This window comes from Anabrus simplex, chromosome 5, assembly GCF_040414725.1.
Source record: "Anabrus simplex isolate iqAnaSimp1 chromosome 5, ASM4041472v1, whole genome shotgun sequence".
Classification (NCBI taxonomy): domain Eukaryota; kingdom Metazoa; phylum Arthropoda; class Insecta; order Orthoptera; family Tettigoniidae; genus Anabrus; species Anabrus simplex.
In genome coordinates, this window is record NC_090269.1 from 189,724,264 (window position 1) to 189,740,218 (window position 15,955).

Here is a 15,955-nt window from a genome sequence, read left to right on the forward strand (position 1 = left end):
TTGTGGTGGGCATTGGTTTGGTGTCTATCTTGATGACAATAATTCTTTCTCTATGCTGGTCGTAGTAGCTTACCCGCTGCCCTATTTTCTTATTCATTATTAAACCAACTCCTGCATTTCCCCTGTTTGATTTTGTGTTGATAATTCGGTAGTCACCTGACCAAAAATCTTGTTCTTCCTGCCAGTGTACTTCACTTATACCAACTACATCTAACTTTAGCCTATCCATCTCCCTTTTCAGATTCTCTAACCTACCACAACAATTGAAACTGATGGAAGAGATTCCCAGGCAGCAGCTACAGCTTTTATGGCATCCCGCACCTTCCATTTCATTGCTGCCACATTATCATGCATGAATTGCAGCTCTTACAATTCCCTTGCGATAAGCTCTCTTCATGAGAGCGTAATGCCTTGATCCAAGGATTGGAGGTGACTTATTGCATTTGGCGGGTAAAAAATAACTATAACACTGGTTAAATTCAGGTCATACATATTTTGGGCTGGACATCTGTCCAATGCCAGTAGGACATTCCTATTCTGAACTGTCATAGTACTTTTGAAATGAAGAAGCCACTTACGAAATGATAAGCTGTCGATCAAAGCTTTGTTGTGAGATTGATGCAAGGTAGCCTTATGTTCTTAAAACAATGTGGTTTGAGTGTTCTTCACTGCTTAGCATTACACACGAGTACACTGTTAAACGTTGTTTACTGCTAGCTCCACCGTGACATTTTTCACCTTTAATACCAAGGGTTCGACTGGGAAACAGATTTTAGAAAAGTCCTGTTTCATCCATATTTAGTCTCCCTTTTGGGTCCGGTGTAGCCAATCTGAGGAATAATATAAGTTTTCTACCCCTAAGTCCCTGGCAGTGTCATTTGCTTTGGACTGAATTATAAGCCCACTTAAAGGTACATTGGAAGCGCAAAAGTCATCAAACCATTCTAGAAGTAGTATTTCTTTATCTTCATACTTTGCTCTATGAAGTCTCTTAGATTTGTTTCCGGAACCTCATGCAGCAGCATTAATGATTTTCTCACAATCCTTAATCAAGATAATGTAGACTTAGCAATCCCAAACTGTTCAGCAATTGTGGTTTTCTTTAATGTAAGATGGTCTGTTTCTTTCTAACCACAGCTCAAAATGTTACTCCTGAAAAGTTTTCTGACCTGATGTGGTTACGTGGATCACTTCACTAATTCGAACAATAACAGCGGTTGAATTTTAATACTGTGCTGTTTCTGTCCTTGTGTATAATGTACACATCATTGAAGTGAGTCGGTAGGGTAGGGATACAAACAGACTGTTGACTCAGTACTGTTCACCATTGTCGGCAAACTCTGCATAAAGGAACGTAAATGCTAATCCAGTTACTCATAGCTTAAATTCCAACTCCGTTCCCGCGTCCAGGTCGAGTCGCATGAGATCCAGGCTAGCTCGAATATAATCACATTTCTCGCTATTCAAAGTTTGTGGGCTATGGGTTCCGCATTAGAGAAAAGATCACCGATTTATCCTAGTGGAAATACCTAACTTACGCAGTGGACGTCTCCTACCCGTATTTCTAGTTAGTTTCCATCTCCGGCTTATGAAATTACCAAGTGGTTATCACTTACATCTAAGCATCTATTCTAGAAGTCATTAAAATAATGGCTAAGTTTTACCGTGCATTATTTATTGAAAATCAAGAAAGGTGTGACGCAAGTGGTTGTCATGAATTCCTCTTTGAAACAGTAAGTAAGAAGCATTGAGATACCTTGAAATTATCTTGAAATGTTAATTGAAAACAAAATCTCAAATTGGAATAATTAAAATGAAAACATTACATTAAAAGACATTAATTGAAAAACTATCGGATTGGAAAAACATTAGATTGAGAAAGACATTAGATGCATCTAATTGAATGAATGAAAATTATATCGAATCACAATATATACACTGTCGTAGATTGAGAGTCTTTAAATGTTGGACGCTGCTTCCATACTTGGTTACAAATAAATTAAATTAGAATCACAACTTTCATTCTGTACGTTCTTTTGGAATTATTCCGAAATCCTATTTGCTTTCATCTAGTATTCGTTAATTCCTTGCAATAAAGTAACTTTGCTTGATTCAAACTATTTGTGCTCAAATACACAACGAGATTGAAATGAGAAAACGTTCTCAGAAATGTAAAACGGTTAATATGTATCACACTTTCCAAATACGTTCTCAAATTTCTTGGTAACTCCTCTTGCAGAGACAAAGATAACCGCTTTAAGTCATTATATTCTTTAAAATATCATGATCAAACATCATATCTAGAAATTATGCAAATTGTTCTCTATTTGAGAGCATTTATTAATTCAAGTGCATATCTGTGTCATAAAATTGTGCTATCAAGTGTATCTGACCATCACTCAATCAGATCATACTGTAATTGGGTGGTCTATCTTGTGAGAAGACTTTACTTACTACCAACAACCCTCAGTTGTGCAGATAAGTCACCAGTGATATCGGATAATGCATTGGAATAAACTTCAAATCTTCCCTAATATATGAGAAAATTCTTACGATCAGAAGAAACACATGGATATAGGTTAATTTCATATCTTCCTCATCAGAAACTATTTGATGATCTACAATTTAAATATCAACATACGGACGTCACTGAGATCGTATCCTATACTACATATGGCTTATTCAAGGATCACCGGTCGATTGAAGATAAATTATATACATCCATCATCTCAGAAATACGTAACTTGAAATACTATCTTCATTAAAATAAACTATGACCTCACTTACAGTGAACAATAATCATCACCAACATTAATCATCATAACCTCATATCCTTATTCACATATAAAACCATCACTTCACATTATTCATCTCATATAACACTTCACATCATAGTAAACGCATTCATTCATTCATTCCAACTCGACGTATATCTAACTAACTATCATCATTGACTGTTATCTGACTACTTCGTCACAGTCTCAATCTTTTAATAATTCCGTAAATTATTACCATATCCTTCTATTTAGCAAGCATATCCTACATACGATCTCATTTCCACAATTATTTGATGTCATAAGTTCTCACATAAGCCTAGTGCTTAATGCAGCGTCGTATAAAATTCACCAAGAGATAAAAATTTAACCTCCTTTCATATTACATTGACAGCATTACGAACGGGATACCTTATTATCACTGGTTGACTACATCCTATACATGCAATTGACGTTTAGGTCCGATGAATACCTATCGTCCTTTAACCTAACTATGGTATTCATCTTCCAATGTGTTATCATCTCACTGACATTAATTAAAATAGCACTTTGAAAAATAAATTTTCATTTATAGCATTGACTTAAAGAAACTTATCTTTGCTCTGATTCCCCCGTTGTCATCTTGTGTCCGGGTGGATGGACATGTGGGCTCGGCTCATGGCATTTCCCTCATCTGTTTGGGAACATCTGGGACTGTCTCGGCTGGTTATCGGTCCTCATGGGCTGGAAATGTCATCCCGTGTCGCCATAACCTAGGTAGCTTTGCCTCCATTTTCATAGTGCCTGTTGCCGCTGGTCTTTCGAGCAATCGGAACAAAACAAGACGTCAGTTTGGTTAATGTCGTCATCTTATGGATATGCTTTTCTACAATCTGAATATGATATAGGAATATTGCTCTCTAGAAAATTGATCTCGGAAGTATTCTAAAATTTGCAATGCGTAGAAATGAATATTCCAATTGAATTATGGAAACGTGTGTATATATTATTCTCCTCTCTCTCCCTGTCGATATTACAGCTATGTAGCCTCTCGGAATTGATTGTATCAGCTAATACATCGTCTTAGGTAGATGTGACGTAGCAATGCAGAAGTTTTTATATTCCAAAAGTACAATTTAATTTCACGGAATGAAATATCCTTGAGCGCTAATATTTCGTAAAACAGTTTGTGTACAAAGGTTTTTCTCTATTTTATGACCAGTATTTTGATAAAACGATGTTTTCCTTCCTCTTGAGTACGTCCGTGATGTTCTTCTTCTGTGCGAATTGAATGTTAAGTTTTTTAATAATAACTCTTAACAATCTTCTCATGTCTTTCTTTACCACTGCCCTTTCTCGTCGAGCGCTTGACGAAAACATTACTCCTTCGGCTCATAGTAGTACTCTGACGCTTCGTTATCGACGTTCTGATGACTTGAACTCCAATTAGATCTTGTTGGGAACAGTGAAATGGCACAATAGTTTTCTTTCAACTATGTACTGTATAAGCATTTCTTGCATTCATACAAGGATAAACAACTTTAATAATAACACAATGAATGGCGTCAGTGGTTCACATTAAACGAGTTATACAAAGTGTACCCCTGCGTAGGTTTACAAACATCCCCACAGGGGAAGGAATGAAGGAAAAAGCGCATGGGCCTGGGCTTGTTTCAAGCTAACAGTCCTTTTAGCAAATAACCACATTTATTTTCAATACAAATCCCCTTAGTGGGTTTTCCTTTTAGCGTGTTAACACGTACAATATAGTTTAAATCTCAAAACAGCCTCAGGCTGTGAACTAAGTACATTCAACTGGGCATTGAGCCAGAACATTAAAAACAAAATTTAACCATTCAACTGCCCTCCGTTCAAAGCACTCAGTACATACAATAGCAGAGAATCTATTATCCTTAACCAATGACGATGGAGGTGTCAGCTAATTTTGAAGGTGCCTGCCCGTATACAATAATTAAAAGGCACTGGGTTACACTCATATCGTAGGACTGAATATTTCGGAATCCCAATAGTGAGATCCTCCCTTCGGTCTACCCCGCGCTAGTACATCAGTTTTATCTTGTAGAAGAGCTTACCTCCACACCGAGGACAAGACAAGGTTCGAAACCCAAACAGACTAGCCGCCGTAACTCAAGGCACCGAGTACATCTGCCGCTGCTGGCTATCAGGCAAGTCAAGTCCCTCGCCTCTGTCCGTAGCTCGACAAGTGAGCGGCGGACGGGAGGGAGGGGAGGAAGGCCAGCCCAATTGGCTGGAAAAGCGGGGAAGGCACGTTGCCATAGCAGCGCGGCAGCAGGATGAAGGGAGAAAATCAACCTTTAGAAATACGTCGAAAGAAGTTAAATATTAACCCATAAAAGGCCGAACATAGCTATTAATAGTAATAATAATAATAATAATAATAATAAAAAATGGAAAAAACAAACGTCAATCTTAAAGGCGCAACCAGGCAGCCAACAAAGCCCAAAGGGGGCAGGAGAATTGCCTAAAACATACGGCACACAAAGCATGAAGCTAAGACAGAGTTCGTAGTTCATGGTAACCGAAATTTGTGTAATTGGAGAATACCCCCCGTAAGAAATAATACATTCTCTGCCAGGACCCAAATTTTGTTCACGTTATCAGAGCGTTCATGTTAGCTGAATTTGTGTTAATGAGATTTTATTGTAGTGTAGAAGATTTCATGTGAAGAATGAAAATCCACAGCCTGTTTTCAGGCTTTAGACCGGGTCGGGAATGAATGAAGCTCCATCTAGCAGCGAGGTTAGGGATTTTACCGGCTGCTGAAGCCTGGTGCACTCCTCTGGGGCAATGACAGATGAACTTAAACTATATTGGATAGTGTTACTGGAATGAAAGATGACAGGGAAAACCAGAGTTCCCGGAGAAAAACCTGTCGTGCCTCAGCTTTGTCCAGTGCAAATCTCACATGGAGTGACCTGGATTTGGACCAGCGGTGAGAGGCTAGCGTGCTGCTGCTGCCTGTGCCACAGAGGCTTGTAGAAGAGTACAAGTAATATGTGTATTTGATATGTCCTTCTGGCAGCATGCAAATATTTTAGGAAGATATCTCAATTATTTTTAATGTAATCTGTGGAATTTTTTTTCTTTTTTTTTTTCAGTATGTCCTGTTTGTGATGAGAACATGTATTGTATTTGCTTCCATTCTAATGTAAGGCAGTTGTTAAAAGAAATTCCTATGTTTTATTACTCTGATAAATAATGTGTGTGTGCAGGTTCTTTTCCACAATGGTATGACTAACAATGAGCAAGATATGGAAGTGTGCTTAAGAGCTGAGGAGGTTTATCTTCCAAAGGCTGGCTACTTTGGACTGTCTGCTGCTACTGGAGGACTTGCAGGTTTGTAGTGGGTTTCTGTTTTATCATTTTTCCTTAATCACTACTAGAATGTCCATGTTTTGTTATGTACTAGTTTATACAATAGTCCTATGTCACTCATTCATTAAATTCCATTACCTTTTTAATGACTAGTACTCATCTCTGTTGTCAATTGCTGCACAACATAATTTTGATGGCAGAAGCTATATATACAGTCCCTGGGCCCTGTTTCATAAAACATATTTCACTAATATTATTAGTAAAAACCAATAATATTAACTAATAATATTAGTATTGTGTTTCATAAAATTATTAGTTAATAATATTAGTTATTAGTTTATGAGTCTAAATTATTAGTAGATGTTCCTAATAATATTAGTAAATTGTTTCATAGACAACATAACTAATAAAATTTACTCATATTATTGGGATTATTTCTATTGGTGTATTTTGACTCATATTTCATATTATTAGTGAAACCAAAGTGTGTGGTATATTGATATATTGGCATAAAATTGTGAAGATCAGTGAAATGGTTGACTCTGATTCAAATAGTGATGAGGAGAGAGTTTATATTCGCCGTCCAAGAACTTTTAGACCAAGAACAGCCTATACTGGTATGGAACAATCGTATGAATACAATGAGAGATTTAGGTTAGATTACAGAACATTTGAATATGTGCTTGATAGGATTGGTAATATCTTAGAATCTCCCACTGCAAGGAATGAAGCACTAACCTCAAAACAGCAGCTTCAGATTGCACTACACTGGTTAGGTAGTGGTGCACAGTATCATTGTATTTCTGATATGCATGGTGTTTCAAAAGCAACAGTCTGCAGAGTTGTGCACCGAGTTGTGACTGCGATAAATAACACTCTTCTTCAGGATGTTGTACGTTGGCCAGCTGACTGTGGTGAAGTAGTTGCCAGATTCACTGAACTTGGTGGTATTCCTTTAATTTGTGGAGTACTTGATGGAACACTTATCAAAATTGATGCACCAAGTGCATATGAACCGGCATTTGTTGATCGACATGGGAAACATTCCTTGAATGTTCTGCTAGTATGTGGGCCAAATTTAGAATTATATTATGTATGTGCAAACTGGCCTGGCAGTGTCAGCGATGCTAGGGTTCTAAGATTAAGTGGCTTGAACAATAGGATGGCTAATGGCTGGAGACCTTTCCCTGGTGCAGTTCTGCTTGGAGACTCCATCTATCCTTTAAAATCTTGGCTCATACCACCAGTAATCCGAGATTTTGCTAGTCAGTCTCAACAAAGATTTTTAAGAGCACATAAAAAAACAAGGAGGGTTATAGAGTGTGCAATAGGACTCCTTAAAGAAAAATTTCCTGTCCTTAGCATTGGTATGCGATTAAATCCCACCTTTGCTTGTAAAGTTATCAATGCTTGTGTAGTACTTTGTAACCTGTCAAGACGTCTAGATAACTACATGGCTCCTGAAATGGAAGAGGATCATTTGGAGCAAGAGGATATTCAGGAGGGTGAGGAGGTTCCAGTCCAGGCTTAAGAAAAACTGCAATTCCTTTACGACCACTTCGTGTGAACAGACATTGTGATGCATAAAAGACAAATCATATGAACACCCAACACGGTAATTTTGTGCTTTTTATGATTTTTATTTACACTTTTTACATCTGAGGCTGAACTACAACAAAGTTACCATCATTGTTTTCTACAATTAAATATTCGTTTGGTACAGAAAGTTCCTTTTTCCCACGTTCCTGAACACCACTTGTGTGGGGTGAATGCTCAATATTGAGTAAATTTTCCTTCTCCCACACCTCCAGCTCCAGCTTCCGGACTTCAAGTTGAAGCTTCCGTTTTTTGAGGGACTCTATTTCTTTAGTTTCCTCGGGATGCTGGACGAGTACCCTCTTCTTGACAGTACCTATAAAAAAAGGAGAAAATTAGGTGAAAGTTAAGACTTACAGTTAAGCTAATTTATATTGGCTAATGTTTAATAATTTATTCCCACTATTGATCTCAGGGTACCCATTTTATGGACAAATTTAATCTTTCAATTTAAGACTGTACCCCAGATGCAATGATCGAGAGAGACTGATATTAGATGCGACGCGAGTCATACGCAGCGAATAGTAGTTTGAGAGAGAGAGAGAGAGATGGAGACAGATAGAGTGCGCACGTGTGGTAGCGAAAGACATTTAATGAAAAAGACATACCGGTACTTGTGGTAACCGCTTAAAGGAGGCAGTGCAAGAGACGTGTGATGTATCTAGTATTACATGTGGTGTAGCTTAAAATTCACTCTTAATGAAACGTAATTCCAGACCTTGATAGAAAAATTAAATGTTCATAGATAACTTTTTCCCATTGATTTGCGATTGCCTCGGGGGAGCCCGCCAACCTTCAGAGGCTGCATCCCCAAATAAATACGGAGGGCCCCAGCCAGGGTTATGAATGAAGTCCACAATGGTAGCTATGGTGGAGAAGCTGGTACAGTGTGTCACACTCCCAGAGGAGCTGGTAGTCGACATACACACTCCGGGCGGTGTATTCATAATCTCGTGCTGACTCACTGCATTGCCATGAGGAGGTCAGTTACTATACGCAAACCTTTTCTTGAGCCCTGAGCTCCCTAGTGCTGAATCGGTAGACCTCGGTTATCTTCGATATCCATATTGGCAATCTCTGAAACACAAACTATGCATTGCTGTGCGACATCTGGCGTACACTTTACGAACTAGTACTGATGTTGTTTACACAGCAAAGCCAAACTATATAATAATTCATGCTAGGAACAAGATTTGCATCGAGAAATGTTGTATAATGTTAAATAATGTATGTGTAACAGAGTTGTTGGCGTAAGATAATAAATGTTTAGAAAATTCATATCGATCGATCATATTATTGATTCAATTCAGATTTCATTTCCATCCAGTTGGCAGTATAACCGGAACCGTCAACGCTTCCTCCTTACCCCTCACCCCGTAAAAATCGGGCTCAAGAAAAAGTTCGCGTATAGTACTCGAGTGTGTGTCGTGGGAAGCCGTGAAGCGATACATTTGTTACAAGACCGTGTGGGGCTGAATTACAGTAGAATTAATTAGATTAATTACATTTCTACAATGTTGAAATGCCAGTTAAATTCATACTAGAACAAAGAATTCTTATGTATGACACATATGTAAAAACCGACTCATAAAGAGGTGAGTAGGCAATTTCAGAAGAGATTTCCCGGGGTTCCTCTTCCAGGTAAAGAAACAGATATCTCGTGAATAAATTAACAGGATCACTTAATGTTGTGATTCCTAAACTGAAACGAGGGATTCTATTAGAAAAAAATATCGACATTAACACATCATTCGTACGATCTCCCACTACATCTGTGCAATGTGTTGCACAAGAAGTCGGTATCTCAAAATCCTCCGTACATAGTGAAATTAAAGAGGTTAGTACTCATGATGAAGGCTATTGGGTGCATGAGTAAGCAATAAATGTAGTAATAGTGGACACAGAATACGCAGAAGGTTATGAATATACCGCTCAGAACATGCATGTAGTCTCCCGGCCACGCTGGGAGTGGGACACACTGTATTTGGAACAATACGGCTGATGGAACATTTGAGCAGTTCGTGCAAGTATGTCTCTCTTTTTCATTCACTCTTCTTCATTACCGCATGTGTTCACTATCTGTCTCTATCTCTCTCTCAAAATACTACTCACAGCGTTCGGCTCGTGTCGCGCCTAATATCAGTCTCACTCGATCATTACGTTTGGGTACAGTATTACACTGAAAGATTAATTTTGATGTGACAAGTCATTTCCCTGTGTTTTCCATGCTTTCCCTATTTTTCCAGAAAATGGGTACCCTAAGACTAATGACAGGAATAAATTGTTAAACACCAGCCTTTATAAATAATCTGTAATAGACACATATTCGGCTATTATGTTTTAAAAATCAGATCAAAAATTAGATGGATGGCTTTTCCGGCGTTTGCTCTATTAACCAGCGTTTCGTCTTAGGTCTGACACTAGACTCTTGAGAGTGGGATGTGTCAGACCCTACCCACTGACGCTGGGGTGTATGCAGGTGAACTTATCAGAAGCTTATTTATGAAGCACAGTCTGATAACTGCATACGGGAGATAAAACTCCACAATGGAATTAATGCCCGCCTAGCAATTCCAAATGGAAATTCTAAGTTCCCATGGAGGGAATTAGATTCTTTTCCACCAATAGAGCATATCAAAAATCAGATCAAAAATTAGATGGATGGCTTTTCCGGCGTTTGCTCTATTAACCAGCGTTTCGTCTTAGGTCTGACACTAGACTCTTCAGAGTGGGATGTGTCAGACCCTACCCACTGACGCTGGGGTGTATGCAGGTGAACTTATCAGAAGCTTATTTATGAAGCACAGTCTGATAACTGCATACGGGAGATAAAACTCCACAATGGAATTAATGCCCGCCTAGCAATTCCAAATGGAAATTCTAAGTTCCCATGGAGGGAATTAGATTCTTTTCCACCAATAGAGCATATCAAAAATCAGATCAAAAATTATGTTTTAGTCTCTATTAGAGACATCTTCAGCTATTTTTTGTCCTAATTATTATCAGTACCGTGTGTAATGTGTTAGTCCTAAACATATAAAGGCCTACAATAAAATAGGTATTGGAAGGTGGAACACACTCCATTACAGGTGAGCAAAAGTCAATGCGGGTATATATAATGAAGTTAATAAATTGTATAATATGGAAATGGCATCACACTTGTATCATGTCAAAAACGACACCATTCACTAGCAAATGAACATTGCACCCATCACTGAGAAAGCACAGGAAATGCATCTCAAATGGTATGGTCATGTCCTGTGTGCCGCATCTGGAACAGGTTTTTTTTTCTTTTTTTTTTGGCTAGCGGCTTTATGTCGCACCAACACAGATAGGTCTTAAGGCGACGATGGGATAGGAAAGGGTTAGGAGTTGGAAGAAAGCGGTCGTAGCCTTAATTAACGTACAACCCCAGCATTTGCCTGATGTGAAAATGGGAAATCACAGAAAACCACCTTCAGGGCTTTCGCAGTGGGATTCGAAACTCCTATCTCCCGGATGCAACCTCACAGCCGCGCGCCCCTAACCGCATGGCCAACTCGCCCGGAGCCAATTTAACTCACTCCTTTGAAATTAATGGGCAACGTCCACACGAACATCCAGAGCAAAGCTGGCATGACACAGTAAATGATACGAAGACTCTCATGTTAAGACCACACGATGCCCAAGATCGTGCAAAATGGCGGACCTTGCACCAACGGGTAAATGCTAGGAATAATAATATAAATTTGTAGGCCTAATTTCCTTGTAATCGTTGAACCAAAATTTAAATTATAATATTACAGATTAAAAAGACAATAACTCTTATCTTCTTAATGTTTTTTTTCAAACGCCCAATGTTTTAAAATCTGCCCATATAATTTACATACCGTAGAGGTGCTCAAGTATTGTCAATCAATCAATCACTACTGATCTGAACTTAGGGCAGTCGCCCAGGTGGCAGATTCCCTATCTGTTATTTTCCTAGCCTTTTCTTAAATGATTGCAAAGAAATTGGAAATTTATTGAACATCTCCCTTGGTAAGTTATTCCAATCCCTAACTCCCCTTCCTATAAACAAATATTTGTTCCAGATTTTCCCTTGCTATTAAGGAGAAAATATTATAGAAAAAGGAAATTATCACAGAAAAGAATTCTACAAATAAAGTACTGTGTCAGTGGTGTGTTTCTTTTGTACACACTAGTTGACCAGCTTACATATTTAACGACACTTCCATTTGCGACAAGAACTGGGAACGTACCCAAGTTTCTGAACAATAATCCACGCGTTTCTGTTATGAGCATGTTTAAAACTGGCATGCTCACTCGTGCCAATTTCAAGAAAGGGTCCCTGATGAGCACAGGCATTAGAGGAATGACTGATGGCTTGCTGTGAGCAATGTAGTCAATTTTTGTTGGTTGTAGTGGCTGTATACAATGGGATTGCCGATGATCCACTTCACAGATTTATATTTTATGATGAAGTGTAGCTTTTTTGACATATGATACATTTATTTCAACTTCTTTATGCCATTAGTGTTCATGCAAAATATGTTTCAAGATGACTATACCAGAGTATGATAAACATGCTCAAGCATCACATTATGTACAGTGTTCCACTAAATGTAATCCAGGGAAAACAGATCTTGGATACTAGCGGGCAGCCTGAGCCTGTAAGTTGAAAGTCACACAAAGAAGTCGCAGTCAAGAGGTGGAATTAGATACCATAATACAGTCTTAAGTTAAATCATTTCCAGCTTACCTCTAGCCTTAGGTGTCTCCTGCTGATGCTGGAGCTCTCCATTTTGCCAGCTTCCATCAATTTCAGTGGCAGATATAGGCCTACTTTCTTCCAACGCCACTATATAGTCACTGGTTGAAGCGGAAGTTGGTCCCATTGTAGGAAGAACGATTTCTCCAAGAGAATCTTCTGTTCCGAATCCCTGTAAAACAGGAGATTCTCTTCCGATAATGTCAAGAACCAGGTGGTCTATGACATCTAATTTTTTGCTACTTCCTCCCCCACTTCCTGTCTGATAAGCATTATCAACTTTTGCCTGTAAATAAAAGAAACCATGTAAGTCTAGAAGAAGGACATCCTGTTGTAACTGTCTATACTAAAGTACTACCTACATCTATTGTATACAATAATTTTTGTATGCTTTTTTGCATATTATAACAAAGATTTATAAATATCACTGGAATTCATTTCAGGTTATGTTCTGCTCAGTCACAGTCATAAAAACACAAAGGATGGCTGTATGATGCATAATGTTAAATGACTATGGGTAGTATACAGCACAGTAAACTATACTGCGGAGCTAATAGTCTCCTTATTTCCCCCTCTCCCCCTTTAAAAAATATCGACACCCAGTTGAGAAAAGGGTGGCTTGAAGTTAGTAAATAAACACTAACATAACCTCCAACTAAGAGAAAAACAACAGCTAAAACTTACCACTGTTCTGCTCCTCATGTTAGGCCAAGTAGCATCCCGCACATAAGTGTGATCTTTGTCGGCTGTGACCAGCCCAATAGCCACAGCATAATCCCGCAGTTCCATCCATGCTTGCCTCTTCGAGTCCTTTGTCACGGTTAGTGAAAAGGCTCCGAACAACTGCCCCTTCAACTCCAGCACTTTTCTAAGGAAACTTTCTTTCCTGACATGATTGTCATTTCTTTTACCCATTGTAGCCTATATAAACTGACAAGAATCTGAAACTTCACTGAATAGCCGGTTCCGGTTGTAGTCAAACACAAAAAGCACAGAGTATGAGTGGGTCAAGCGCTAGCCTACTGCAAGGAACGAAAACAAACTACTGTAAGAACATGCAACAAATCGATTCTAACCTCAAACTGTATCAGCTGACTAATGAACTAATATTATTAGTGAAGCCATTTTATTAGTCAGGCATACATCTTTATGAAACAGAATTTTGACAACTAATAATTTGTTTTATGAGTTCTAATATTATTAGCTAATATTATTAGTTAGTTTTATGAAACAGGCCCCACTGGCCCTATTATTAGACACACCTGATTTTTTACAATTCATTTGTTTCTGGAGTCTGGTTTTGTAAACTCTCACCTATCATTGTTTAATGGATTGAATATTGTAAAACAGCTATAGGGTCCATGCGTATAGCACTGTGTTGCTGCGGGTGGATACTACGAGAACTACTTACAGGCGTCTTCATCAACAGCTCACCATAAGCTGGAATATGTGTGAAGTTTACATTCATTTACAGTGCTGTCTTCAGATGATTATATTTTAATGTCACAGCGTTCCGACAGAATGATGTGCTTGCTCTTGGCTGCATTAATAGGCCTTTTCATCGGAAAAAGTTCCTCTAAGCTTTTCTCCTTGTTGTATTTCTCTTTCCCTGCTTTTGAGGTGCAAGGTCCAGACCATTCACAGGATTCATCAGTACACGAGGTGACATGTTCTGAGTAAACTGTATAAATAACAGCAGAAATATGCTTACGTTTCATGGAAATTTTTTTTTTCTTTTACCAAGGCCTCCCTCGCAGTGTTAACTACGCTAATGTGATATCGTGTTCGAGATAGGCCAAATATATTTTTCTGAAGACAGCATTGTTGAATGTGTACATGAAAATTAATCTCATTATCACCACAAATAATACATAAATTACTATGTTGCCTCTGTCGTGAAATGGTAGTGTCTCTAGTGAACCAACATTTTTCTCTTATTATATTTGCAGTTGCTATTTCCTGCAAACAGTTTTTCTTGTAAATTTAATACATGACCACTTTCTGGAAATTTGGAATAATTTGGCCTATTGTTGTTGCATAAAACACTCTGAAATCCCACTCTTATTATTTAGTCGGCCATGGCAACACTCTGTGAAACGATGGAGATATGTGTGCGGTGGTCGCATAAACTTACAATGTTCACCACTCGCAGCGCAGCGCTGCATTTTTCCCAACAGCGCACAGTCTATAGGTGGGCCGGCACAAGGTTGCACTTGACAGTTGTAGTTCATGTTGGCACTACTACAGAAATAATTGAACGTCGCCCATCAGTCAGAACAACCAATTCTTTTTTTGTCAGATACAGTTATACATTTTGTACATGTTACTTTGTATTTAATTTTTAGTGCGTATAATCTTTTATTTACTTACAAAACTTACAAAAACATGAGCATTTTATTGAAGAAATATAATATTTAAGCGAGCTGCAAAATAAAGATGAACTATTTTCATTTAGTTGTTGTTGGCAATACAGGTAGTATAGTGGTGCTGTCTATAACTACCTTGACTTCCATGTTGAAGTGTTGCCACTTGTCTGGTCACGTGTGATTCACGCATTGATGAAATTGGTGTTTTGTTGTGAGATATCTGTTAAGATTTTTGTAACTAGTGCAGTGCATTGGTACAGAAACGACAACATAGTGATGAATCGGCAAGTGATAATCCTTTGCGCCAAGGAGTGCGCCTTAATAGTCGGGCATGTGAATTAGTGCGGAGAACTCATGAGTTTTATGAGAGGGAGAGGGAATTCGTACGCTTGCATGGTCGTCCTTCTGTTCCTGCAGATCAAATTGTGGAACGTACAAGTGGAACATTAGTGCTTTCAATGTGTGCTGTTATTCAGAAATGTGTTCACCTCCAGGAATTGAAGGAAAAAGGGACTGGGGAACCTAGGATTGGCAGAAATGGGGCTGATAATGGGGACTTGTTTCTTAGCAATTCAGAAATGAAATGATTTAAGCCATCTCCTGTAACAGAAATTCATCTTTTCCATGCTGATGCAATACGAAGACTCGTGTACGATTATTACAGCAGGAAAGAATACCCTATAGTGGAAAAATTACTAGTCTCCCTTAGAAAGAAAAAGCTTTTCTCCAGGGGTAAAATTGCCTTAAAATCGATACTGTGAGTCATAGGTTTCAGATATTTAAAAAAAACTGAAAAGAAGAAAAGTGCTGCTTGAAAAGTCGCACATCATGATGGCTAGGAGTATTTTTCTGAATAAACTTGTCAGTAAGGATCTCAACGATGTAATATGCTTAGATGAGACGTGGGTGAATGCTGGGGAGTGCCTTACTAAATCTTGGACTGATGACAGTCCTAAATGCTCCGGTAACTAACCGAATGGGAAGGGCACCAGATTAATAATAGCACACGCAGGTTCATCCAGTGGTGTGGAAGGTGGTCTTCTAATGTTCCCATCGAAAAAACCTGTGATTATCACGGAGATATGGACCATGTTCGCTTTTTAGATTGGTTTAAGAAGCTCCTGCAACAGCTC

At 38.5% G+C, this 15,955-nt stretch overlaps 2 protein-coding genes across 2 annotated transcripts in view; one reads left to right on the top strand and one right to left on the bottom strand.

The window, feature by feature from the left end:
- Nucleotides 1–15,955, top strand: part of ergic53 (protein ERGIC-53) — a 202,836-nt gene that overhangs the window by 82,327 nt on the left and 104,554 nt on the right. Inside the window, exon 6 of the mRNA XM_067147234.2 lies at nucleotides 6,008–6,131. Within this exon, the coding sequence (XP_067003335.1) occupies nucleotides 6,008–6,131 (124 nt within the window). The remainder of the gene's footprint in view (nucleotides 1–6,007; nucleotides 6,132–15,955) is intronic.
- LOC137500942 (uncharacterized) lies at nucleotides 7,763–13,371 on the bottom strand. The gene is made up of 3 exons (XM_068227700.1): nucleotides 13,141–13,371; nucleotides 12,448–12,742; nucleotides 7,763–8,022 (listed from the first exon to the last, which is right to left on the bottom strand). The coding sequence occupies exons 1-3, from the start codon at nucleotides 13,369–13,371 to the stop codon at nucleotides 7,763–7,765; spliced, it is 786 nt and encodes a 261-aa protein (XP_068083801.1).